At 37.8% G+C, this 27,817-nt stretch overlaps 1 protein-coding gene across 2 annotated transcripts in view; it reads left to right on the top strand.

The window, feature by feature from the left end:
* Nucleotides 1-27,817, top strand: part of LOC139942859 (inactive phospholipase C-like protein 2) — a 204,121-nt gene that overhangs the window by 100,760 nt on the left and 75,544 nt on the right. Inside the window, exon 1 of one of the 2 annotated variants that reach the window (XM_071939650.1) lies at nucleotides 9,258-9,366. The exons of the other annotated variant lie outside the window; for it this stretch is intronic. Within the exon in view, the coding sequence (XP_071795751.1) occupies nucleotides 9,324-9,366 (43 nt within the window). The 5' untranslated portion in view covers nucleotides 9,258-9,323. Of the gene's footprint in view, nucleotides 1-9,257; nucleotides 9,367-27,817 lie in introns of those variants that run through there. 2 annotated transcript variants of the gene reach the window in all.

Genomic DNA, 27,817 nt, shown 5'->3' with positions numbered 1-27,817 from the left:
CTGTACTGTCTGTAGTGCCCTTTGCAAGGTTTCAATACAAATTTACACTTTCCTCAAAGAATTGCCCCTTATCAGAGGGAAATCGCTGTGCCCCTTCAAGAGCGAAGTTCAAGGCCTGGCCCTATATAAGAAGCCAACAATTATTATTAGTAATGGAGTGGTGTGTGTCGTCCCCCCCCCCCCCCCCCCCCAAATACCAAACCTATTAAATTTTGTAAGTGTTACGGCAGTATCAGGCCTACAAGTCTCACTGCATCTCTTCAGTATACATTGTAATGTACATACAGCAAAGTAAAAGGTTGACATGTGGTGCATGTTCCACCAATCAAATGACAAGGATTTGTGTTCATACATGTATGCAGTATAAAATAAATAAGTTATGACCCCAAAAACTATATTTAATTATTGATTTATTCATTGGAATATATCTTTTTGCCTTTAGAGTACCTGTTGCGTTATTGCCTTTGTTTCATAGTGGTTTTTTTTTTATTGTGATCTGCAGAGGCAATAAAAAGTTTAAATTAAAAACATAAAACTAGATGATTACCTCAATTTGTATGTAAATGAAATTCCTGACTCCTGAAGAATGACAACGGTTTCGAAAACAAGCTCTAACGCTATAGCATTCATTTTGACAAAAAAAAGTATCCAATATTATAAGTTATCACACAAGCGCGAGTGGAATACGGAAAAATATAGCGCTTCTGCGTCCCATATCCAACGAGGCCGAAGGCCAAATTGGATATGGGACGCAGACGCGCTATATTTTCCGTATTTCCACGAGCCCGCGTGTGATAACGTATTTATCTTCAAGTAAACTTGGCGCGTGACATAGAACACACAAGACGCATGGTAGTGATATTAGCCGAGCAATATAGGTTTTTATCACCACTCCATTCTGCGAATGTGATTGGAGGATTAGCGCGTACTTGAAGATAATAATTATTATCATAACTCATAGAGCGAGTGTTTATACCCAGTTCTATTGGCATCAACTATCAGCTGACTGAGAATATGTCCATTCCCCCTCAAACAGAATTCCAGTCCACCTTAGATGGCTCCCAAGCTCCCGCCAGTACCCATTTTGTACTTCTGGGTGGAGAGAAGCAATTATGACAAAGTGTCTTGCTTGAGAACTAAATTGTCACAAATGACCAGGCCAGGATTTGAACCCACATTCTGTAAATTGTGTACCCCCATGAAATATAAACTATTTGCAAACTACATGTAAACTGCTAAGCTACTGAATTATTACAAACTACAATACTCAACATTAAGTGAATAGTAGTCTCACTCTCAGTCAGCCACAAAATCAACTTATATCTGGTGTTTGTCTGCACTCGCAAAGTGAAAAACACTTCAAAATCTAGTGCTGACATTTCCCTGTTTTTGCAATAACTAAGTTGCATACCTGTAAAATTTAATCAAAAGATACACCTCTACTCATATCATCAGGTTTTAACTTAATATTCCAGACAAATTATTATTAACCGGAGTTTCATTGCAATCTCATGGGATATCAAAGTAGAGTCCTGGAGCAAATAGTGTGATAGGTAGAGCCATATTAGCTACATGTACTTATGTGTACATGTATATTTTAGGGACTAGGTGGATATGGGTAAGCGCTCGCCTCTCACCAAGGTGACCCTGGTTTGATACCAGGCCGTGGCCAGATTGAGTTGTGTTGTGCATTGTTTCTCTGCTGTGCCACGAGGTAATTCCTAGACCATCCGGTTTTCCTCCCTCGGGAAAAATCAAACACTTATGATCTCTGGCTGTGCTCTGTGGTCATCATGGGTTGATGTGGCTGGCTGCCAAAGGCGCCCTTGAACCCCCGCTTCTCAAACGCATTGTAGCGGCGTCCTTCTCAATTCAGCTGTTAGTTGCAAGTAAAGATGATTAGCCTCCCAAATTATTATTATAATTTACATTGAAGTGTCGTGGCTGAGGGGTTAAGAGCACCGAATTCAACTCTGATGTTTCCGATCAGCAGAGTGTGGGTTCGAGTCCCAGTCGTGTCCTTCAAGGCACAGAACACCTTTGGTAATTGTCAAAGACCAGTCTTCTCACTTGGTGTGTCTCAACATATGCATAAAATAAAAATCCTGCATGATTTTTTTTTCTCGCAATAGGTCGTCAAAGTTGCGAGAGAATAATGTTGGAAACAACACCCTTGTCGCACAAGTTTTGTGCTTTCAGATGCCTGAATTCGAGATCTCAACTGAGGTCTCGAATTCAATTCAAATATTTTAATGAGAAATTACTTCTCTCTCAAAAACTTCCGTGGAAGACTTTTCTCACAGTTTTTTTTTTTTATACTATCAACAGCTCTCCATTGCCAGTTACCAAGTAAGTTTTTATGCTAACAATTATTTTGAGTAATTAATACCAATAGTGTCCAGCATCTTTAAAGGCACTGGACATTATTGGTAACTACTCAAAATAATTATCAGCATAAACGATTAATGAGCAGGGGTTGCTAGTATAAAACATTGTGAGAAACAGCTCCCTCTGAAGTGACAAAGTTTACGAGAAAGAAGTAAGTTTTCACGAATTTGATTTCAAGCTCACCTCGGAATTAGATTTTGAGGTCTCGAAATCAAGCATCCAAAAACACTTTTTTCTCGCAACTTCGACTTCTCGCAACTTCGACTACCACTTGAGCTCAAATTTTCACAGGTTTTTTATTTGCATATGTTGAGATACACCAAGTGAGAATACTGGTCTTTGACAATTACCAATAGTTGTCCAGTGTTTTTAAGCAAGTCACTTGAAAGTAAATACATTCATTAATTGTTTCCCTATTTTCTCCAATTTTCATTTTCTTTCATATTCTGCACCTGTCTTCATCTCCGCTTCTTCAACTTATGATTAATCAGGTAAGTCAATATCTAATTACCTTCAACTTCCTCAAAGAAAATGCGTTTTTGTGTTCAAGTCAGCACTGTCAGACTGTGGGTTCGAGTCCTAGTCGTGACACTTGTGTCTTTAAGCAAGCCACTTGCTTCGTCCTTTGGATGGGACGTATAGCCTATGATCCTGTGTGTTGTGTAAAGCACTTATAGAAACCTAGCACACTAATAAAAAAGAGATGGGGTTCCCCTCGGTGTTCCTGGTTTGATTGGCAGCATTTTGCACCACAGCACCTTGTATAAAACCATTACATTGTGCGATGTAGAAGGAGTACATGTAGATTTCATAATTCAACTGTGGTCCCACACACCTTGCAGCGGATAAACTGTTTGTAAAGTGCCTTGAGCGTCACTGAGTGAGGATGCGCGCTAATATAAGCAGCCACTGTTATTCTTTTGTTTTCACAGAACTCAAGTAAGTACCGAGTATACATTGCTGCATTTGTTTTGTAACACACAGCGGTGTAAATGGGTAAAAAACCAAAGTGAATATTCTTTATCCCGATGCAAGTTTAACATCTATTAAATCGTTTGCAGTACCCACTGATTAAACATAGAATTCAAAGGTCGTGGGTTCGAATCCCACCCGAGTAATGTGCTTGTGACTTTTATTCATAGAACTCGGGTAAATACCGGTACTGAGTGTACAGTGCTAACACACATCAGTGTATCTTGGTAAAAAAATACGAAATGAATGCACTATAATTATTACTAAGGAGACTCCGTTTACGTCATTGCTGTGTACTATTCATAGCTCATTGCCTGTCAAAATATTTGTCCCCCCGAACATTTAAAGCCCTTCTCCGAACGAAAACACAATCAAGGGACCATTCCATAAGAATCCGCCAGTCATTAAAAAACAAAATCCCTCCATTCGCACTTTCTAAAAATATTCACGAAAACAACCTGCCACCTAATCTGGGATATATTTAACAGGTAAAGTTCTCTTTTTTTCTGATTCTCCCGTCTCGACTCAAGCGGAGTACAGCCGTTTCTCGCTCTAATATAATTTGCCAGAACTTAAATCCTACCAGGATATTTTGTCCGGGGCTCTTTGTGACGTCAAGGTGGCTTGATTGGTAATGCAACACAGTAGTGTTTTGTTGACTGGCCCTGGCAATGCATAAAGGCCCCCCTAGTGTATTGCGGCGATCTGAGCACTGCTTGAGGGTTTAATAACAGTTAATAATTTGTCAATACTTGAATCTTCATGAAAAGATTGATTAGATTTGAGGATTATTGTTATAACTAGACAGTCTGGTTTGTTACATTACCTTCCAGGAAAACATGTTTTGTCCGTTTATCTTAAAACTTGTAAGTCGTTGATCTTTTCGGATGATTAGAAACGTTTGACGTGATGATAGAGTTTCCACTGTAGATCTTTATTGAAATAACATTAAAGGAACACGTTGCCTTGGACCGGTCGAGTTGGTCTTTGAAAAGCGTTTGTAACCGTTTTTTATCAAATGCATATGGGTAGAAAGATGTTGTACATGTAAAAGTAGAATACAATGATCCACACAAACATGCCTCGAAATTGCGTGGTTTTCCTTTTACCTCGTCGACGTCGGCCATTTATGGGGGTCAAAATTTTGACTCCCATAAATGGCCGACCATGTTAGTTCGCACAGTAGAAGGAAAACCACGCAATTTCGAGTCAAACTTGTGTGGATCATTGTATTCTACTTTTAAAACATCTTTCCAACCATATGCATTTTATAAAAAACGGTTACAAACGCTTTGTTTTGACCAACTCGTCCGATCCAAGGCAACGTGTTCCTTTAATGACTTGCTCAAGATAGGAAACAACTCACTTCGCTCTTCACCGGTCACATTGTTCCCTTATCCAGGACAGTACACTATTGAACTTTTTTTCTAAACAAACTACCCCGATTCTACCCGGAACATTTTTTTCCGAGAAACTTTCACAATTTAGTGGGCTCGGGTGCCTGTCCTGGTTTTCTCTTTTATGCTATAGACGGTTTATGCATGTTGTGTGCCTATCGAAAAGGAGAAAACAATTCAAACACGGACTTTATTTTTGTATCGAATGATTTTTTTCTCTCTTAAAATTCTTTTTTATAAACACAACATTCTTGAAAGTTAAACACAAAGAAATCTGTTTGTATTATCATAATTTTGTTTATATATATTTCAATTAATACTTTCAATTTAACATTAAACTTGAAACAAAATTAAAACTTGGCCCAATGTTTATTCAGCTGAATTCTAGACTCCATGCTGTACAAAGTGCAAACCAGGCAACCATTAGAGGTATACTGTTAATGAGAAGACAAATATCAGTTGGCCAACATTCTGTATTGTTTACAAGGGAAGTAACCATATGGCTTCACAAAGAGTAAAGACTAGTCTTATCCGAGTTAGGACGAGTTAGTCATTCTAACTTATGACTTGCCTTTAGTTTTTTTAGGCTTCTTCGGATCCCTAGTCTTTAGTTAGGATTATAACCCGCCTCTTACTTGTTCTGTATTCTGGTTGGCTGAAACATGGTCATGTGGGATGAACTAATACAGTCTAGTGATTGCGTGTGCATGTTTTGCGGAAACTGTAGTTCCCGAGCGGGCACTAATCTCTGAAAATAGTGCCTGGTTACAGCGCTCTCTCTTGACTTGAACCGTGAACAGCAACCACAAAACTTCCTTTCTTTTCCAGATTTCTGTTCTAATTTCACGTTTAAGACCGAGCTGTGTTATAAAACACATATTGACTGGCATAATTCGGTAACTAGTGTATGTCTATTCCCCCTTGGGCCTGTGAGTGACCAGAAGAGGAGCCTATTTGGGAAACAGGTCCCTCTTCTAGTCACTCAAAGTCCCTCAGGTGAATAGACGGACACTAGTTACCGAATTATGCCAGTCAATATGTGTATACGTACTAGTCCTAACTCTTTGTGAAATCGACCCAGGAACAGAGGTCAAGTCATATTCTCAGGGTTTCTTTATTGATTTGTACTCTTCTTCACATGACAGTTTAATTTAAAATAACGCAAAGAAAAATAATCACTCTTACTTCAAAGATTTTTTTATATTAAATTGGACTTAAAATACATCAAGTGAAGACGATCATGTAATACAAAGAGGGAGATTATTCTATAGTATAGGAGCAGCGTACACAGTCTCCCAATACCAATTATCTTTGCCCATCGAATTCATTTGTAACAATTTGAAAAGCTGTGGTTATTTTTAGGTCTTTTGAATGGTATTTGGTCAATTCTGACAGTATTCAGAGAGTAATTTGTTTCTGATTGATTGGTACATGCTGGAAATAGTCCATTGTGCCTTCCAGATTAAATCTAATTAAAAAACTGTTTATCAGTAATGTGTATAAAGGTCATTCTAGTACTCTGTGTTGAAGTTCAACACTTCATATTGTCAAAATCATGTGCTAGCTAGGATTCTCCCTATGATGCATTCTGGACCAAAAATCTCCTGAAGGCAAGAGTAAACTGTTCAAAACCACACAGGCTCTACTTAAAGCCAACACTCCCACAAAGAGATTTGCACAGGGTTGTTGCTGCAAGTGTACTATTTATTTATAGTTTTTTCCCTACTGCACCAAAATGTTGAAAACTTAAATTCAAACTACGCGAATCGGAAGTACGTGTAGTTAAATTATTTGAAAGTGCCTCCAGAATCTCAAAAGCTGTGAAGAAGAATAAAGACCTTTGACTTCCCAAGATCAGCTGATAAAACAATTAAAGGTGTAACTTGAATTCTCATCATTCATAACCCGAGCAATACAGCTGGAGTTACCGTGTGTGCGGATACTCGATGTACATATAGTGCATATCTGTGTGAAATACGGAACAACATTTTTCGTTTTTAAAGGGTCTATGTACTTTTTCCTAACACAAAACACAATATCCACATATTCACAATCAACTTACTTGGTTTGAAGATAATGATAGTAGAAAGCTTCCCTTAAAATATGACTTACTGAGGTGCTGTAGTTTATGAGAAATGAGCACTAAAACAATGTCACAAAAAATAATTTCCGTCTCAGTTTTAGCATGTAAAATTGAATTAACCAGTTTTTATATGTTATGGAATAATACCATAACTGGTTAATGCGATTTTACATGTTAAGAGACTAAACAAATATTGTTGACTTGATTTACTCATTTTAAATTTTTATAAATGTAAACCATGCATGATACTCTTCCTACTTTAGTCTGATTTCTGACTAGCTTGCCCTGGGAAAAATCAGGGGAAAAAACTAGGATTAAATAGCCGTGATTACTTATAAGCCTATTCCATTTGTCGGGTATGCCATATCTTTACTCAATAAATTAATCCTACTTTTTGTCCAACAACCAAGTATCAGGACATCAAGGACAGTTATTAGCACTAGTCTTAAAAACAGCTGTTTTGCGATGTCGGTAACCCTCATAGAATCTTTGAAGTCCTTTTAGTTGAAACCCCGTCTCCGTCCTAATGTTCTACAGTCATAAAGAAGATGGCCATGGTTGGTGATCATTTTCAAAACAAATGACACTCTTCTGCTTATTATGAATAAAAAAACGACAGTAATTGATCATTTCCCGAGAGGAGTTTTGTCTATTTTAATAAAAGGTACTCATTTTGCAAGCTGTTCTCAGAATGACTTGTTTATACCCTCTTGCTACTTCCTCAGATACTTAGATTCAGTCAAGCATTAAAACCAATGGACAGTTACAAACATGAGTGCTTTCAGTAAAACAGGCTTATAGCTTCCCATCGAAATGATCAATTTGTTTCATTCTTTTTTTTCTTCAGATGAGCCGGAAAGAATGCTTGTTTAATATGTGCTTCACTGGGGCTTTGAGTGTCAGTTGTTGTTTTATTTTTAAAGTCATAAATATCAGTCAAATTCATTTTCACTCGCCCTGTATGGTCACAGTACATGTAGTGTACATGTACAGAAGTTAGTTGTTCATATGTTTAATTTCTAACGCAGTGAAAATTCACACTGGTTTTATTCCATTTAATTCATTCCAGCGTTTTCAAGGATCACAGAATACAGGTAATATATATAGGAATTGTTAACTTAAGAGTTGTGGCAGTACCAGTACCTTGGTGACCTTGCTATTGTTAGAATTGTTAACAGTTGGAATTTCGTTCATTTGTTAAATCAACCATTGATAATTGTTTTTTCTACACATCTAAGGCCAAATAAATAAAAATACTTGTTGATTGTTCCCTTCCTCCTCCTTTTTTTGAGGCCACATCCTTGTTTTTATTGTTTGTTATTTTATATTGAAAATGACACATTTTCTGTGTGTTTCTCATTTAACTTAAATACACTGGACACTATTGGTAATTGTCAGAGGCCAGGCTTTCCACTAGCTGTATCTCAACATATTCATAAAATATTAAACCTGTGAAAATTTGAGCTCAATTGGTCGTTGAAGTTGCGAGATAACTATGTAAGAAAAAAAAACCTTGTCACACTGTTTTGTGTGCTTTCAGATGCTTGATTTCGAAAACTCAAGTTCTAAATCTGAGGTCTCGAAATCACACTCGTGGGAATTAATTTTTTTCTCGAAAACTACGTCACTTCAGAGGGAGCCGTTTCTCGCCATGTTTCATACCATCAACCACTCCCCCATTACTCATTACCAAGTAAGGTTTTGTGCTAATAACTATTTTGAGTAGTTACCAATAGTGTCCACTGCCTTTAATAATATTTTAAGAACTTGTTACTACATAAATTAAGTGGTGACTTAAACAGGACTGATACTTCAAGGAAGCAACAGAGGCAATTGCCTCCATGCCCCCTGGTCATTGCCTTGGTGCCCTTGAAATGTTCTGCCTTAGGGCTTTCAAAAATGAAGCATACAGACCTGCTTTAAAATGAGAAATGGTGGCCAGTTCGAATTAAAATGCTTGGTGGCCACCTTTTGAAAGAAAATAAAAATAACCAAAAAAAAAGGCCCTCATCCTCCTCTTTTTGGAAAAACTTGGTCGATTAACTGGTATTTATTTTTACTTGGCCTTTTAAAACCACCCATTGACATTAGTTTTGTACACATCTATAATCTGAAGTCAATGCGACTTTCCAACCCCTGCAAGGCTTCTATCCATAGCTTATCATCATCACTGCTTTCATGAGTGAGCAGCATCCCTTTCATCAAGACCCTTGACAGTCCAACCCGATCATTCAATGCGCATGCATGCTACGTGTATACAGTAACCTTCCAATGCTAATGGCATCATCATTAATAGTAATACTATCATACACCACGTCTGAGCGGCTGCGCTGGAGACTAGCTGCTCATCTCATCCTGCTTGGTATATGTCCAGCGTGCAGCCGTGCCTTGTACATATTTGAGAGCTGGGATCGTGCGTAGTGACAGTGCAGCGTTTCGTACACCACACACCACACAATTAAGAGCATCAGCGAGCCTCCATCATGGACGGGACGGCATTCCGTAAACACATGGCTAAGATTTACGGTCAGTGAACAATTATTTAGTTGTCACATCATCAATGTCATTTTATATTTATTGCCAGCTGAATTGATTTCCTGTTTTCATTTCATTTTTTTGTTTATTTTTTTTTTTGAAGATAGAGGGCCGTTTAGAAAATTATTTCATGTCTGTGGGGAAATTAACTTGGTATCTTGATAGTGTGTGGATGATTTGGTGGTGGAGTGATGTCTTGACATTTTTATATTGGCCTGTCACTGGCAGGACTTTGTATTCCAACTTTCATTGAGCTATATTACTATACCTCCATTGGGGGATTACATTAATGTCCCCGGGTTGGGGTACATGTATTTTGATAGTCTGTGGGTGATTTGGTGTTGTAGAAAGATGCTACCTTGACATTTTTATATTGGCCTGCCACTGGTTAAACATTATATTACTACTCTCATTGGGGTATATTAATAATACACCCCAGTGGGATTTACATTAATGGACCTTGGTTGGGGTACATGTTTGTGTATACTCAGCGCCTTGAGTACCTTGTTTGGTACACGTGCTCTATATAAGACTTTGATATTATTAAGTATCTTTATAGTGTGTGGATTATTTGGTGTAGGAGTGATATCTTGACATTTTTATATTGGCCTGTCACTGGCTTGACATTGTATTACCACTCTCATTGAGGTATATTACTATACCTCCATTGGGGGATTACATTAATGTACCTCGGTTGGGGTACATGTATCTTGATAGTGTGTGGATAACTTGGTGTAGTAGAGAGATGCTACCTTGATATTGTTATATTGGAGTCACTAGCTGGATTTTTTTTTACTGCTCTCATTGAGGTAAACCTCTTCGGGATTACATTAACGTCTCCCAGTTGAGGTACATGTAGCAAGTTGTAAATAGCTTGCTCCTGATACAAATGGACACTATCAGGCATTATGTGAATGCACTGCATCAACATTGTCAGTTTGGCTTGAGAACTTATGGTGCAGTAACTTTTTAAATGCTAACGCACATTTTTTCCCGCAACAGTAAGTGCAAAATTGCTTACGATAGACAGCTTGATGAAGTTGGACCCCGTGGTTACAAATGTCAAACCATTTTGCAGTTGCTGTTCAATAATGTATCATCGAGGAACATAACCCTTGCACGTATGTCTTCATTTTCCTTCATTGTTACTTTGTTTAAAGGACAGGAATTGCACAACCCCCCCCCCCCCCCTAATGAATGATGTATCATTGCCATAAAGTCCTGCTTGTTAGGAGGTTGTTATTTTTTAATGAGAACCTTGAAGGGAATGTTGAGGTCTGGATGGGGCTCAGGTGTGGGGGGATCAAGGGCATCCGAAGCCCTGTTCCTCCTATCCATATACATACAAGTAAATAGAAAAATAAAAAAATGTTACCAGGCATTCTAAGCTTACACAGGTAGCGGAGGAACTTGGCGATTGCACGTATGCGGAGAATGGTGATCATAAGCGCAGAATTGGGCATTAATCAGAGCCATGAAGTTGGGCTCTGGGAGCTTTGATGAGTCTGTATGGTGTGGTGTGGCTCAAAACACTAGAAGCTGAACCATTACCTCTGGTTGCCTTGATATTGTTTGTTCATGCTGTATTGGTTCTTTATTTATTATGTACCAGATCTGAGCTGCTGCATCGAAAAACAGTTTAATTTGAATGCATAATGGGGCAGCTGTTGTCTACAGATGGCGTCTCTTTTGAAATTACAATAAAAATGAATGCTCAAATTTGTGTAGTATAAAAGTCAGTCAAACCTTTTCTCATAGAAGTCAGCATTGCTGATACATTTATGATGAAACTTATCTAAATAAAACGTAATGACTTGTTACCTGAATGTAAATTTGTTGTACTTTTTTGTAAGTGTCTCTCGTCAAAGCTCCCACTGGGAATTGGAATAGAAATTATTTCCCAGCCGCTTCATGTCAACAAACACACCCTCCATACAAAAATTAAACCTGTGGATTTTTCTCAGCATTTTTAGAGAGTTTGTCATGCAAACAACCATGTTCATATTGGACCGGGTTTACTTGCAGCATTCAAAATACAAGCGTCTGTCATTTGTTGGGTTTTTCAAGACTTACAATTTTAAAGCTCTTTTTGGGGGTGAAAGCAGCTAAAACAAATTTCCTTAGCCGCTTTGTATTCAAATAATCAGTTATTGACCTCATTTTTATATTTGGTTTGTGTATAACACAGTGTGTGTATCTACTGGCCGGGTACACAATGTATGTTGTTCTTTAGAGAACTGTCTTGCTGCGAAGTACAGCAGAGTAATTTTGTTTTCAAATTTTTCGGGAAACTTCTTAGTTCTGAAAAAGAACTGTCCTACTTTTTAACTACTAGCTGGGTGGAAGGTAGAAAATTGGCAGGTCGACTTCTTGCTCTAGTCATCATAGACTTTATTTTATTGACCCATTTCACCTGACGTCATCAGCAGAAAAATCTTGAATGCGCCATACTGGTGGGCAATTTTACTGTGCGTTTTTATACATGCTGCGCGTTATGCAGTAAAGTGTGCATTTTAGGGGTCGCGGCGTTAATACACGTAAACCAACATGGTGAGCGTGGCATTGGTCACCGCGTGTGATGCGCGTGCAAGGGGTCAATACAAACAAAAGCATCTCAGAAAAAGCCAATTTCAGATTGGTGTCAGTGAATAATCTCCATTGTATAGCAGAACAAAATGCTATGCAAAATTTGCTAGTTGTTACTCAAATATTGGTACCCAAGATTAGCATTAGCATTCTGTGTACAAAAAAAATGTTCAGCTGAAATGTTTTGCTTTAAATGGTGCAATGTTGGACAAAATAGTACAAGGGATCCTGGACACTAAATTTGTTTTTGTCTTTTCACATTTTGTACAATTTTACAACCATGCTACAATTTAGCAAGGGACCCTTGCTAAATTGCTCATCTGTGAAAGGGGCTTGATACTACACACCAACTAGTCAATTTATTGCATAAAAACCCAGACAATTAGCTTGTTTACAGTACCAGTGTACCATACCCTATCTAAGAGTCAGTTTGCAACATGGGAATTTATTGATTAAGCATGAAGGTCAAGTCGAAACCAACCAGCACCTGGTCGCCTTGGAAATAATTACAGTCAAGTTGAGAAATACAGTAGACCACTAATTATTCACTGGGGCCTAGCGCCTCTCTGGATGAGGCGCTAGGATGCACTGATGTATGCGCATTGGACTTTTCCACATGACCTACATGTAAAAATTTCCAGTCACCTCCCTTAAAGGCAGTGGACACTATTGGTAATTGTCAAAGACTAGCCTTCACAGTTGGTGTATCTCAACATATGCACAAAATAACAAACCTGTGGAAATTTGAGCTCAATCGGTCATTGAATTTGCGAAATAATAATGAAAGAAAAAACACCCTTTTCACACGAAGTTGTGTGCATTTAGATGGTTGATTTCAAGACCTCAAGTTCTAAATCTGAGGTCTCGAAATCAAATTCGTGGAAAATTACTTCTTTCTCGAAAACTATGGCACTTCAGAGGGAGCCGTTTCTCACAATGTTTTATACCATCAACCTCTCCCCATTACTTGTCACCAAGAAAGGTTTTTTGCTAATAATTATTTTGAGTAATTACCAATAGTGTCCACTGCCTTTAATTCGTCTCTGTGTACCAAGGATTTGACTTTCAAAAATAATGCCATGTTCATGGATGAGATTGTTCAGACTTTTGACTGATTTCAGACTTTTTATGTCAGCCTGGTGAAGAAATTAAGACAATATTTTTTTTTTTTTTTTGACTTTCAAAAATAATGCTTTGTTCAGGGAGGAGATTGTTCAGACTTTTGACTGATTTCAGACTTTTTATGTCAGCCTGGTGAAGAAAATAAGACAATATTTTTTTTTTTCACAAATAAAGAAATCCTGCTCATTGGTCTACTTCTCTAGTGCTTTGGATACTGTTTCCAAAAGCTCCTTGAAATCTATAACCCCAGGGGTTACCAAATGGTTAGATATGGCATCATTTCAACATACCTTTGAATTTGTATCCAAGTTTCAGACTTTTTCGTTAAGTAATGACAATCACCTCTGTCCATTGTCGAGATCCATTGTTAATAATTGTCTTTATTCTTTGCCTTGTACTAAAAATGGGTCTTGATCACAAAATCTTTCTTGTTTTAAAGGAGATTTGTTTACATCATCCATGGGTCTACTCATCAGGGCCCAATTTCAGAGAGCTACTTTAAAGCAAGAAATATTGCTTAATTTTTTCTTGCTTAGCTGAGTGAACAATAAGTATGTCTACATTGTAAGTCTAAATGTATGCTTCTTTTTTGACTGCACTAAGGCCCTTGATAAAGGGCACCCTATGAGGAAATTACTACTGGAGCATTTCAATGGCACCAAGGCAATGACAAGGGGCATTGAGGCAATTGCCTTTTTTGCCTCCATGAAGTATCGGGCCGGAATGCTTCGTTTTTGAAAGGGGCAAGGCCATCAAGGCATTTTCTCCTTGGCAAAGCACCCTATGAGGAAGTCACTAGAGCATTTCAAGGGCACCAATGCAATTACCAGGGGGCATGGAGGCAATCACCTTTTGTAGCCTCCGCAAAGTATCATGTCTGATGCAGTTACACATGTAACAGCTTTGCATGGTTGAAGGGTACCATGTAGGCCTCATATCACAGCTCTTAAATTTCTCTATTTGTATGGAGGGTGTCATTTGCCACTCTCAACAGTTTCCTCCTAGTTGAAATTTCATTTACTGGCGCCTGTCCATGCTAGCATTGTGCTAACTGCATTTTATATGACAATTGTTTCGTTAAAGGGACTGGACACCTTTGGTAATTGTCAAAGACCAGTATTCTCACTCGGTGTATATCCCAACATATGCACACAAAAAACAAATTTTTGTCATCTATGTTGCAGCAGATTAATTAAAAAAGTAAACAAAACAAAATGTGTTGCAAAAACATGCGCGTTTTCATATATGACTTTTAAAAGGCTTCAGGCCTGAAGTATTTTAATATTTGAGTGAGAAAGAGCGTCCATAGTGCCTTTAAGTAGAATATGTACAGTTGTCCAATCGAGCCATTTGTCCAGAACCAAATTGCATTCACTTGTTTTATTCACACGTTTACACCAACAGTAATTCATTCATAGAACACACTCATATAACACATACCTGTAGAAACGTACACTGTGTTATACATTTTCTCTGTTGAAATGTCATGTTTGTTGGTGATAGAAACAGCCAGGGTCCGATTTCACAGTTAAGATATCTTATCTGTAGTTCAATGAATTCCAGGTTCGCCTTTGTAACTACATGTTTTTCGTGCTTGTGCAACATCCATACATGTATATGTATAAGGACTACACATTTATATTTAAGAATTACAACACAAACACTGAGTTATTTGTTTTCTCTTTTTTGTTATTCTTTGTATTGAGTTGCGCACATGTTGTAGATGTTTGAGAGGCCACTCACGATTGTACGCTGTATAATACTTGATGTGCTCCAAATGCATTCTTTGATTAGTCAATCGCCCCATGCTAGAAAGCACACACCCAAAAATCATCGTATTTATATTTAAAAATTACAACAAAAACACAGATACTTGTTTTCTCCTTTGTCTTGAGTTGTGCACATTTTGGAGGCCACTCACAATTGTACATTGTCTCTACTTGTTTTTCTCAAAATGCAGTGCTTGATTAGACAATCTCCCTTGCTGGAAAACACACACACCCTGAAGTCGTCACATTTAAAGATGTGGACTCTTGGGGGAAAATAATTGAGTAAGATGGATGATAGGAACCTGTCATTACCATGGTAACCATAGATTGCCCTGGAAGATGGTTCAAAAGACTGCTTACTTACTCGACGACGACGCTGGTTAATGTTGACTTAAACCGAGCCGTGGCTATACGCCTTTTGGGTCAATGTGGTTATCAAGGACTGGAAAGCAGTCCGTGCTAAACTGATGGAATTCCTGCTTTGCCATGGTAACGGGAGAGCAGAAAGAAGAGAAGGCGTGCACGAACGGCTGAAATGCATCAAGATTTCCTTCTGATACGATGTTTGCTGTGCCCCAAATACATTTTCTCAGCCCAAGGTTGTTTGGTCGGAAAACAATATTATGTGAAAGATTATTTGGTGTGTATTTTTGCTTACAGTTGTAGGAAGAGATGACGTAAATCAAAATTAACAGGATTAAAGCCTCTGTGCGTTTCCTTGGCCAAGAAGACTTAACACACCTATTTTGCATTTCTTTCAGAACTTTGATAGCTACAGTACCTATTTCTGTAAGTAGATAAATGAACTTAAAGTGGATAAATTCAAGAGGGATTAAGTGTTACATCGGTATTTCTCTAAGGAGCAAAAAGATCAGAAGTCTGGTTATAGCTCATTATACTAACTTTCAACGGAATAGTATTAAAGTCAACTTTGTTGATCTGATGTTTGAAGATAAACCAATACTTCTGCCAAATCCTAATTTTAAAAGGATTAACCAATAATAAAAATTAACATAAAAGGTATATATTGCACCCCAAATTTGAACAATTAAGCTGGGAACGATTATTTTGCAAACTACGCTGCAAAGCATTGAAATGTCTGATTTCCTTTTGGGACTTCTCTACATGTATGTTCAAGCTTTGAGCATTGGAGCCGATTACTTGGCAAAATAAAGGATGGCACATGGTGCATGTTTCACAAATCAAATGTCAAGGATCTTTGTTAGCGTTTACAACGTATAGCAACATTGAAGTAACTGGTAGGGCCTTCGCCAGTGTTGTTCACATTTTGGCGTTTTGCTCATGTACAAACGGTCCTAAGCTTATTATTTATGCAACTCTCTAGGTAGGGTGGTTCAAAGTAGTAAAGTGTGCCCTTAATTGTTTTTTACAGCGTTTAATAACTTTACACCAACGTAGATATGCTCATGTCAAAACAGTCCCGTACTCATTATTAATGCAACTCTAGGGTTGGTCAAAGTTTTGAAATGTGCCCTTATGTTTTTTTAATTAAACATTTAGTAACATTGAAGCATGGAGAAAGAAAAGTAACTTGTACACCATTGTATATATGCCCATGTCAAACAGTCCCGATGTCATTATTTATGTAACTCTAGGACAGGTCAAAGTTGAGAAGTGTGTTCAGATTTTTTGATTCAATGTTTAGTAACATTGAAACATGGACGAAGAAAAGTAACTTGTACACCATTGTACATGTAAGTAGGATTTGAAACTTTGGAAATAAAATAAAGAAGAATTTGCATGTAATAACTATCTCTTAGGGAGCGTCTCAAAAGTCGGAACGGTAGGAACGTTCTTTTTGGATCGCAAGAGTATCCCCGCCGCTTTTGTCCGTTCCACAGGACCGGTCTTTTGGAACGCTTCGCGTATACTTTGTCATGATGTTGCGATCCTGCGGGCATATGCCCGCAGGAACGTTCTTTTGCGCTAGGAACGTGCCCGACTTTTGAGACGCTCCCTTAATGAGTTGGGGTGGTTCTGAAAAGAACCGTTGGTTTCTCACGCAGCTTTCTCCAGAAGACAATCAGAGCATACTGATAGAAACGTCAAAAGAGTTAAACAAACGGTTCTTTTCAGAACCACCCCAACTCATTAAGAGATAGTTATTACATGGTGTTACCGCAAACTCTTCTATATTGTACATGTAGATATGCTCATGTACAAAAATGGTCCCGAGCTCATTACTTATGCAACTCTCTAGTAGGATGGGTCAAAGTTGTGAAGTTTGCCCTTAATTGGTTAGGGACTACATGATTAGAGAACCCCCTTCAACTGTGCTAACATGATAAATCCTAATCAAGTATGTCTGTTAGCCATTATTTCAATCTACTGACTCCTTAATGAAGGCAATCTAGTTGTAGTTACGACCAGGCACTGACCTATGAAATGGTATTTAATTAGTCGTCTACATTCCTCATCAGCCTTGGATTAAGCAGCTGTTGCTGTCGATTGTAGTCTGTCAGTTTTAATTCACTGGTCAAAGAAGGATTTAATGTATGTCTGGTGATGTGGCCTTTAGACCATGTAACCTGTGACACCATATTGTCACTGATGCCTATGAAATTATGCACTGTGATTTTTTTATTATTCTGAGACGTCTTTGATTTTGATTTGAACGTGTTGGAGACATCCAAGCGCTTTGCATCCTCTGGCAAGGCGCTCTGCTCTATAAATGCCAGCTTATTGTTATTAGTAACAGTATTTTTACCTTGACTGTTTAGTTGTGAATATGTTAATACTAACCAAGGCGTACAATATAATAAAAGTTTTTGAATGAAACCGGCATCAAGCTTTGTGTCAGCAACAAAGCTACCTCCCACAAGTATTGTTACTCATTATGGCTAGGCTCGAAATGGAGGCTGTGGGTACGGCTAGGGTTGTTGCTAAAGGGTGTTGCTCTGGGCATCCTACATGTATGTTTCCATGCTTGTACAAGTGACCAGGGCCCAATTTCTTAGAGCTGCTTAGCGGCCGATTTTGTGCTTACTGTATGATTTCCATTTCACAGCACTGCTAGCTGTAAGCACACGAAAAGGCATGCTCACCTTCTGATGCTTACTGCACACAAATGAATGACGTTCAAATACAAATCAATAAGTGAACACGCAAAATGGCCGTCTTGTTTCCTTGCTAACCTGTGAACTACATATATACCTTCGGAAATTTTTCTTCTACAGTAAGCACCAAAGTGTGCTTACCATTAGCAGCGCTATGAAATTGGGCCCAGCAAACCATACATGTAGTCACAGTAGATTTGCCAAAGTTGCAGTCATTATTATATCCTGATTCTTTGCAGAGAGTGCTTTGTTTGTTTGTTTGGAAACTTGTGGTAATACCATGTGTATTTAACCATGTCAAGCAGATGATTACACAACAATGTACTACCTTAGGTGCTAGCCACACTTTTCATTGTTGTGTGTCAATACAACTAATGAGATTAGTAATGTAATCCTCCAGACCCACTCCAGTGGTTAACAATAGAAGAGTATAACAGTACATCCCACACAGGGTACTCAATGAAGAAGTCAATGTTTGTCTGAAGGATTTACAAATAACCACTAGGTGTGAGTTGGTAAACACTAACATCTGGTGAGTCTGGTCTGCTAAATGGGGGAATTCCCACTATTGCTGTTTAATTCCTCCATGACTAAACTAACTGATGACAAACCAGAAGGATCACTGTTGATGTTTCCTTGCAACGTCACAGCAGCGAGGTTTGCCATCTTGTTGTTGACAAATGTAAGGGTAGGCTTCTCATTGCAAAAGCTTTAAAGTTAAATATTACCTGTTCAATCAATTTACAATCGTTTTCACAAACTGACGAATCACGAAATTCACAGAATTTTGACAAACTTTTGACGTATGGATGACGTAAACTCAGCAGGTTTGACCATGGAGCTAGGGTCCAAGCTCTATGGTTTGACCTATTTATGAAATCATTTGATAGCTATATAACTTTTACACTTATTAGCATAAGGGACAAATCATAAGGTTTCAAATCAATTCAACAATATTTATTTCCATTTCGAAAAATATGTATACAAGTACCATTCAAAATGATGGGTTACATTGCAACAGAATACACTAATGATACTAACTGACAGAATGAAAATGACAGAGTAAGTGAAATGGTGGCAACATTCGGCCCGCAGTTGCTTGATTGTGGAATGCCATACAGGGCAAGATAGACAACACACATATTTATACCTTAGAATATGCAGCGCAGACACTTAAAACACACTTGTTTTTTTGTTTTTTTATAATCAAAATAGGTTTTCTTTGAAGAAAGGCAGGCATTTATCACCAAAAATATCTTTCAACAAGTATATAAGTTTAGCTTTTGAAATTCAACATAACAACAATGATAATTATAACACACTTTTAACAAACTCCTTTTTATATTTGTAATCAAAATAGTTTTTATTTGAAGAAAGACAGACAAATGATACCAAAAATAGCTTTTATCAAGTTATACGTATAGCTTTGGAAATTTAACATAACAAAAATAATATTTCTTAGTACAGTAAGATTTCATATAGACACACTTAACATACTTCTGTTTGGAAGTAAAAACTTGTCAAAAAGACAGCTCTCGGCAATTTTCTGTCAGTATAAAGCCTATATTTGTAGGCATCCTGGGAGAGTAGTGCTGTCTTTTTTTAGCTAAATGGGCTGATCATATGGGAGGGAATCTGATGAGGCAAGGTGAGGACATCCATTAGTGACATCCAGGGGGTCTCAAAACCTGTTTTCTAGAAGACGGATAGCAAGCTTTTTTTTTTTTTTTTATATATATAAAGTCTTTGTGGTCCAACTGACCGATGTAACAATTTGTATAAAACATGGACAGAGCTTTCCTTTGCAAACATTTGACTTCATAGTCTCAGATAAGTTGCAAAGAGTAGATGCTGGTTTTTCTATATATATTTTATACAAACGGTGTGTTGTAGTCTTGGTCAACCAAGATGACCGATTTAATCAATTTAAAATAAAAGTAATACAGAGCTGTCCTTTGCAGTATTTTGATTTCATCATCTCAGCTTATGCCATAAGCAATTATGGTATTAAGATGACATGCGAACAAGTAGAAGTAGTAAAATTCTTTATTTTAAGTAACATTGACAGGGCAGTTAAAGGAACACGTTGCCTTGGATCAAATTTTTGACTCACATAAATGGCCCACCGTGTTAGTTTGCAAAGTAAAAGGAAAACCATGCAATTTCGAGGAACTCGACCGATCCAAGGCAATTGTTCCTCGATCTCTTGCAAGGCTGATGACTGGCACGCCTGAATAATCTTATTGACATCACAGGGAGACTCCAACATGTAGGGCTTGATAGCTCAGTTGGCACGATAATCCAGATGTTGTTGGTTCATAACTCACCTAATTCAATTTTTCTTCGTTCAACCCAAAATCATTTTAAAAATGTACCCAGTCAGTTTTGCCTAAGCAGTTTATTAGTTGTTAGGTTAGATTGTATAATTGCTTCAGATCAATATCCCCCTCCCCCACGCCCCACCCATCCCTCTTCAGTCTTACTGTTGACAGATAGTACATGTATGTTTGGTATGTAAGCATCATAGGTAAAGTACCCTCCCCTAACAACCTCTTAAGACATGGATGGCCAACTCTTAACACGTCTTCACTTGTCAAGAAGGTTGTTTTGCCAGCCCTGAGTCCACTTATTCCACTATTCTTTATCGCCCCTAAAGATTCTTACAACTATTCCTGCCTCCCTACAGACTTACAGTTACATCCTCGGATTTCTTGACAATTTGATAGGGAGTAGAAGCCTTTTTTGTTAAGTATGTAGCTAGGACTTACACTTTTCTTTAGTTCGGGCCTGGTACTTCACTGAGGCAAGGTAAGGTGATTGCCTCCATGCCCCCTGGTCACCGCCTTGGTGCCTGCCATTCCTTTACCAATTTGATGAGTACAAGAATAATTTGATTGAAGTATGTTGTGTTTTGTGTCGTACAAAAAGTACCCAAACCCTTTGAGTAATGGATGATGAAACTCTCCACACATCTCAAGTTGTCAAGACGAGACTTGTATTTTCCTTAGCTGTAACTCTCCTCTTCTCATCCGCATCAATTCCCCCCCTTCTCCAGATTCCTCCCCCGCAGGGAATCGTGTTTATAGAGCAACAACTTGAACAGGGTCTTCTTACAAAGAAAAGCAAGGGTTTGAATTGAAGCTGTGTTCGCAAAAAGGTCATTTTGTGCAGTCGGGTTGTTTGTACTTTCCGCAGATTACGTTTAAGTACCTGGTACTTTATCCGACAAGAGGAGGTTGGGAATATCTTATCAAGTAGCATGCTGGTTGGTGTGAAGAAGTGTCAAGTGTTTGGATACTGTCAGAGTACTGTGTCGACAAATTCATTAGTTTCAATCTGAAAGCTCAGACGTTATACCGTTATACATGTACCTCTTTATCATGAGCAGGATTTGAACCTACATGTGTATGTTCTCCAGGTTTTTTTTTGTGGTGGAGCTTAACCAACAGAGAATTCTAGCCCTAATAATTGCTGTACTAGAGCAGGATTTGAACCTAAAGACCCGGTCTCACTGCAGCAATAACGAGAACGATAACAATAGTGATGCCAAGAGAACGCATTCTATTGGTTGAATGAGCATGTGCGTATTCTGCGAGGAGCAATTAACCAATAGAACGCATTCTCTTTGCATCGTTCTCGTTATCGTTCTCATTATCGCTGCAGTGGGATTGGGCCTTTAGACACCTAAGAATTGGTGTGAAGAAGTTCCGAGTGTTTGGGACACTGACATAGTACAGTGTTGACAAATTCATTAATTTCAATCTGAGAGCTCACCCTATAATACCGTAATACCACTTCTCGAAAGAAAGCTTTACTAGACGAGCATGATTTGAACCCAACACACCTATTTGGTGTGAAGCAGTGTCAAGTGTTTGAATACTATCAGAGTACAGTGTAGAAAATCCATTAGTTTCAATCTGAAAGCTAAGCCGTTATGCCCTGGTGTTCCTGGCTGTGGCTGCTGTATGCGCAATAGCACCTTGAAGTCCTTTAAGGTGCTAAATAATTGGGCCTGGGAATTCTTTGCTGCAATAATTATCTTTCTGAAAGTTTGTATATACTCAGCGCCATCAGTACACGGCACCTTGCTTGGTAGATACGTGCGCTATATGAAACTTTGATATTAAAAGAAAGCTTTAGTAGAGTATGATTGAACCTTAAAGGAACACGTTGCCTTGGATCGGACGAGTTGGTCAAAACAAAAGCGTTTGTAACCGTTTTTTATAAAATGCATATGGTTGGAAAGATGTTTTAAAAGTATAATACAATGATCCACACAAGTTTGCCTCGAAATTGCGTGGTTTTCCTTCTACTGTGCGAACTAACATGGTCGGCCATTTATGGGGGTCAAAATTTTGACCCCCATAAATGGCCGACGTGTTAGTCGACGATGTAAAAGGAAAACCACGCAATTTCGAGGCATGTTTGTGTGGATCATTGTATTCTACTTTTACAACATCTTTCTACCCATATGTATTTTATAAAAAACGGTTACAAACGCTTTTCAAAGACCAACTCGACCGATCCAAGGCAACGTGTTCCTTTAAGACACCTATTTGGTGTGAAGCAGTGTCAAGTGTTTGAATACTTTTAGAGTACAGTGTTGCAAAATTCATTAGTTTCAATCTGAGAGCTCACCCTTAAAGGCAGTGGACACTATTGATCATTACCCAAAATAATTATCATCATAAAACTGTTCTTGATTACAAGTAATGGGGAGAGGTTGATAGTATAAAACATTGTGAGAAACAGCTCCCTCCGAAGTGAAATAGTTTTAGAGAAATCAGTAATTTTCCACGAATTTGATTTTGAGACCTCAAGTTTAGAACTTGAGTTCTCAAAATCAAGCTTTAGAAAGCACACAAATTCATGTGACGGAGGGTGTTTTTTCTTTCATTATTATCTCGCAACTTTGATGACCGATTGTGCTCAAATTCTCACAGGTTTGTTATTTAATGCATATGTTGAGATACACCAACTGTGAAGGCTAGTCTTTGACAATTACCAATAGTGTCCACTGCCTTTAAAGGCAGTGGACACTATTGATCATTACCCAAAATAATTATTTTCATAAAACCTTTCTTGATTATGAGTAATCTGGAGATGTTGATAGTATAAAACATTGTGAGGAACAGCTCCCTTCTGAAGTGACGTAGGTTTTTTTTGTGAATTTATAATTCAGGTTTAGAATTTGAGTCTCGAAATCAAGCATCTGAAAGCACACAACTTCGTGTGACCAAGGTGCGACAAGGCTGTTTTTTCTTTCATTAATATCTCGCAACTTCGATGACCAATTGAGCCAAATTTTTTACAGGTTTGTTATTTTATATGTGATACACGAAGTTGTGATACACGAAGTGTAGGCCTTGGACACTACTGCTTACCGAAAGTGTCCAATGGCTTTAACACTTGATCTTCTCAGTTTGGTTACGGTGTCATTCAAAAAAAAACATGAGGATTGGGATGAATTTACTCTTCCAAAAACTAACAATGCGTCTCGCCTTTAAGACTGAGAGACGACAATCCAATTCCTTAAAGCTCTTTGAAAGTAGAAGATGGTGCTTGACAAGTTTAATTGCGCGGCAAAATTCAGCGTAGACTGAGTGTGTCTCAGACACTGTGCATTAATCATCACGGTGTTCAAACTAGAACTTACACATACATTATGTACAGTGTGCATGTGCATACATGTATAACAATACAAAGAGCAGTGGCTTGACTAAGCCCTGAAGCATATTTATTACACTCTAAAAATTAAAGAGTTGAATCCAACACTTGCATGAGTTCTGTGAGTGACTACACTTTGAAAGTGTTGAATCCAGCAATTTATATGTTAAATCCAGCATTTTAAAGTATTCGGTCAACAATTTAAGTGCCAGTTTAACGTTTAAAAAACGGATCCAACAATTCAGCATATATTTTTAAAGAAATGTTGAAATAACACCTAAATTGTGAATTAACCCTTTTTGCGTTGGATCAAAAACTTCAAATGCTAGATTTAACAAACAAAACGCTGGATCAAACACTTTCAAAGAGTAGTCACTCACCGAACTCATGCAAGTGTTGGATTCAACTCTTTAGTTTTTAGAGTGTAGGGTTGGGGTTGGCAGGCGTGATGCTTTGTTTTTGAAAGGGCAACGGCACCAAATGTAGTTTCTCCTTGGTAATGGGGAACCATATGAGGAAATTGTAAATTTCTACTGGAGCAATTCAAGAGACCAGGGTAATGACCTGGGGGCATGAAGACAATCGCCTCTGTTGCCTCTGTGAAGTATAAGGCCAGTTACTTATACCACGCTCAATGTGCTTTTCACATTCTGCGCTCGTAGGTATTTTTTTTTAAAACCAAATCACTGCACTATTGCTGTGTAAGTGGATATGAGTTGATATCGAATGCAATCATTTCTGGTATTATTAGGTTGTCAAGAAGTACCGGTGTGTGGTATTGAATCTTGTTTAAGTACAAATTGTATGTATCAAACACATTTCAACATTGCTGTACTTTATCTTGTTTCAAAGATTGTAAACATTCCAGTTAGATGCAGTTCTTACAACAGGTGCAATCTTTAAAGTCACCTGGAAATAGATTTTTTTTTCTTTCAAACATAAGAGTATATGCTTACGAACAATAAAACAATTTTTTTAATAATTGTTTGTCACGATTTATATGTTTACAAAATATATAAAGTTGTTTGGGGGGCTGACTCCGCCTTCCCCTTTTGTGACGTCAATCGAGGCAGACTTTGCCTGCAATGCGTATAGTAAACACACGTGCAAAGTACATGTACGTCCAAGTCGTGAGTTGGTACATTTCAAAAAGTGTATTTCTGCATTCAGCAGCAATACACCTGGTCGGCATTGCCGGAAAAAAAAAAAAAAACTTGGTCCTTACATGTACTTTGCAATTGTGTTTACTCTACGCATTACAGGCAAAGTCTGCCTTGATTTACGTCACGAACAGCGTCCTCTCGGGTCGGGATCTACTCTTAAATTTGTAAATAACATAAGAACTGATTTTTTAAAACCTTAGTTAACTGTTTATTCACATTCCACTCATCAAAACACATATATTAGTGACAAAAGCTTTATTTTGAAAAAATACCACTTCCAGGTGACTGTAAAGAAACATTACAGAATTGGCAAGAGAAAAAAAACCTGTTTTAGATCACTAATTTTCATCAATTTACACAGTCTAATGATGATGGTCATAGAAAACATCCCCTTGAAATATTTCTGTCTGAAATGTCATATTTGATGAGCAATAAATACATCTAATTTCCTGTTTAGAGTTTTTATCGCTCAGTGAGCGTTTTATTTCATTTTTATTTTGAATGTCAATGTCATGCAAAATTTGTAATCGTTTTTTTCACCATTTTCTTGTTACCCTGATGGTCGATTAGGTTTGTCAGTTTATGTATATGGTGGATAACATTAAGTGCTAAAACCCTGCCAGCAACCATGGCAACTGTTTGGTTATTAAAAACGATTCTGTAATGTTCCTTTGACTGATACTTTTTCCCACCTACCCTTAAAGGAACACTTTGCCTTGGATCGGACGAGTTGGTCTATAAAAAGCATTTGTAACCGTTTGTTATAAAATGCATATGGTTGGAAAGATGTTTTAAAACTAGAATACAATGATCCACACGAATTTGCCTCGAAATTGCATGGTTTTCCTTTTACTTGCGAACAAACACGGTCAGCCATTTATGGGAGTCCAAAATTTGACTCCATAAATGGCCGACCGTGTTAGTCAAAGAGGTAAAAGGAAAACCGTGCAACTTCGAGGCATGTTTGTGTGGATCATTGTATTCTACTTTTACGACATCTTTCTAACCATGTATGCATTTTATAACAAACAGTTACAAACACTTTTCAAAGACCAACTCGACCAATCCCATGCAATGTGTTCCCCTAAGGCACATCATTCTCACCTTTGCTATAGTCACTGACATTCTCAATCTAATTTCATGGATTCACACCCTCAAGTTTCAAACAAACACAAGTAACAATACTTTGTTGCCAATCTCGGGTTCCATTACAATTTTTTTATTTTTTTATATTTCAATTACATTCCGTCACGGTGGTTGGGTAAGAACCCTGTCAAATTTCGTAAAGCCTGTAAGCACACAAATTTGCTTAGCATGAAATTTCTCCCTCCATAAAAAACAAGATTACCAACCAAATTTTAATTTGTTGCGTATTGGCATACAGCTGTTGTTTGCTTATCCTGAAAATCAAGTGAAAATTTGGTTGGAAATCCTGTTTTTATTAAGGAAGAAATTTCATGCTAAGCAAATTTTTGTGCTTACACACTCTATGAAATTGGGCCCAGATGACAGAGCTTACTCATCTTAGAAAATTAAAAAATTGAAAAAAGGGGGGAGAAAACAGTCAAGCAATTATTAACTTAGGTTTTGGCACAACAGTTTTTTTTCTTCAAAAGGGCAAGGCTGTTTTCATTTTGCAAAGGGTACTTCCATGATTTAAGTGTTGTTCCAGTCTTGTAGAATCTACCCACACAAATATTACAGAACTATGCATCCAGATGGTTTAAATCAAGTACACAATTTATACAAAAAGTAATCAGTTGTTATGCCAATGAAACAAATCCTATTGTCTTAAAATATACTACACTATTACAGCTTTTACTTTTGTGAAGTTGAAATGCCAATTAAAGGGAATTACTCAAAACAAATATTAACTTAAAAACTGACTTGGTAATGAGCATTGGAGAGCTGTAGATGGTATAAAACATTGTGAAGTAGCATAGATTTTGAGAAAGAGGTAATTTCTCACTGAAATAATAAAAGACTTCTAGCTAGAAGTCTTTGTATTCCTATCTGAAAGCACACAAATTCGTCCAACAAGGTCGTTTTCTCTCTCATCATTTTGTCACAACTTCGACAACCAATTGAGCTTAAATTTTCACAGGCTTGTTATTTTATGCTTATGTTGGGATACACCAAGTGAGAATACTGGTCATTTGGTGTACCTTTTACCTTTAATATATTATACTTTCTCTTCATTTCTTACTTTTTTTTGCAGTGTAATTTATTGATTTTAATTCTCTTCTAAATTGCTCAAAATTCTATTCTTGGAATGATTTCGAGTATCCTCCGCTCTCCCTTCTGGCATTGAAGGAAAATCAATACAATAAAGTAACACACTCATATATTATCCAGGATTGTTTGCTTCATTTTTCGAAAGGGCAAAATCACCAAGGCATGTTCTCCTTGGTAAGGGCCACCCTACATGTATGAGGAAATCGTAAGATTCTACTGTGAGCATTTCATGGGTAACAAGGCAATGACCAGGGCCCAATTTCATAGAGCTGCTAAGCACAAAAATCTGCTTAGCATGAAATTTATTCCTTGATAAAAACAGGATTACCAACCAAATTTTTCAGTTTGCTGCATTGCTGGTTACTGGTTTTCAGCTGTTGTTTGCTTATCCTGAAAATCTCATGGAAATTTGGTTGGAAATCCTGTTTTTATCGAGGAAGAAATGTCATGCTTAGCAAATTTTTGTGCTTAGCAGCTCTATGAAATTGGGCCCATGGGGGCATCGAGGCAATTGCTTCCATGAAGTGTCATGCCTGAGTATCTGGATTGGCAACATACACGTACAGAAAGGTCAAACACATATAAAGATAGAAGAGATACCTCGCTCCTGACAATCACCTTGGATATACCTCATCTTCCCCACTAGCCCCCCCCCCCCCTCCCCCCCTCCAACACCTCTCAGACTTTTTTAATTTGTGAGCTATCACGCCGGCGTGTGATGCTCGCCAAGTGTTTACATGGGATGTCAGCTCAAGTGACAGTTTTAATAAAGACTTCGTTTTCGCTAACACTCGTGTAAGACGTTTTTTTATTTAAAGAAGAC

Source organism: Asterias amurensis, chromosome 10, assembly GCF_032118995.1.
Source record: "Asterias amurensis chromosome 10, ASM3211899v1".
Lineage (NCBI taxonomy): Eukaryota > Metazoa > Echinodermata > Asteroidea > Forcipulatida > Asteriidae > Asterias > Asterias amurensis.
This window is presented reverse-complemented; position numbering and strand designations above follow the sequence as displayed.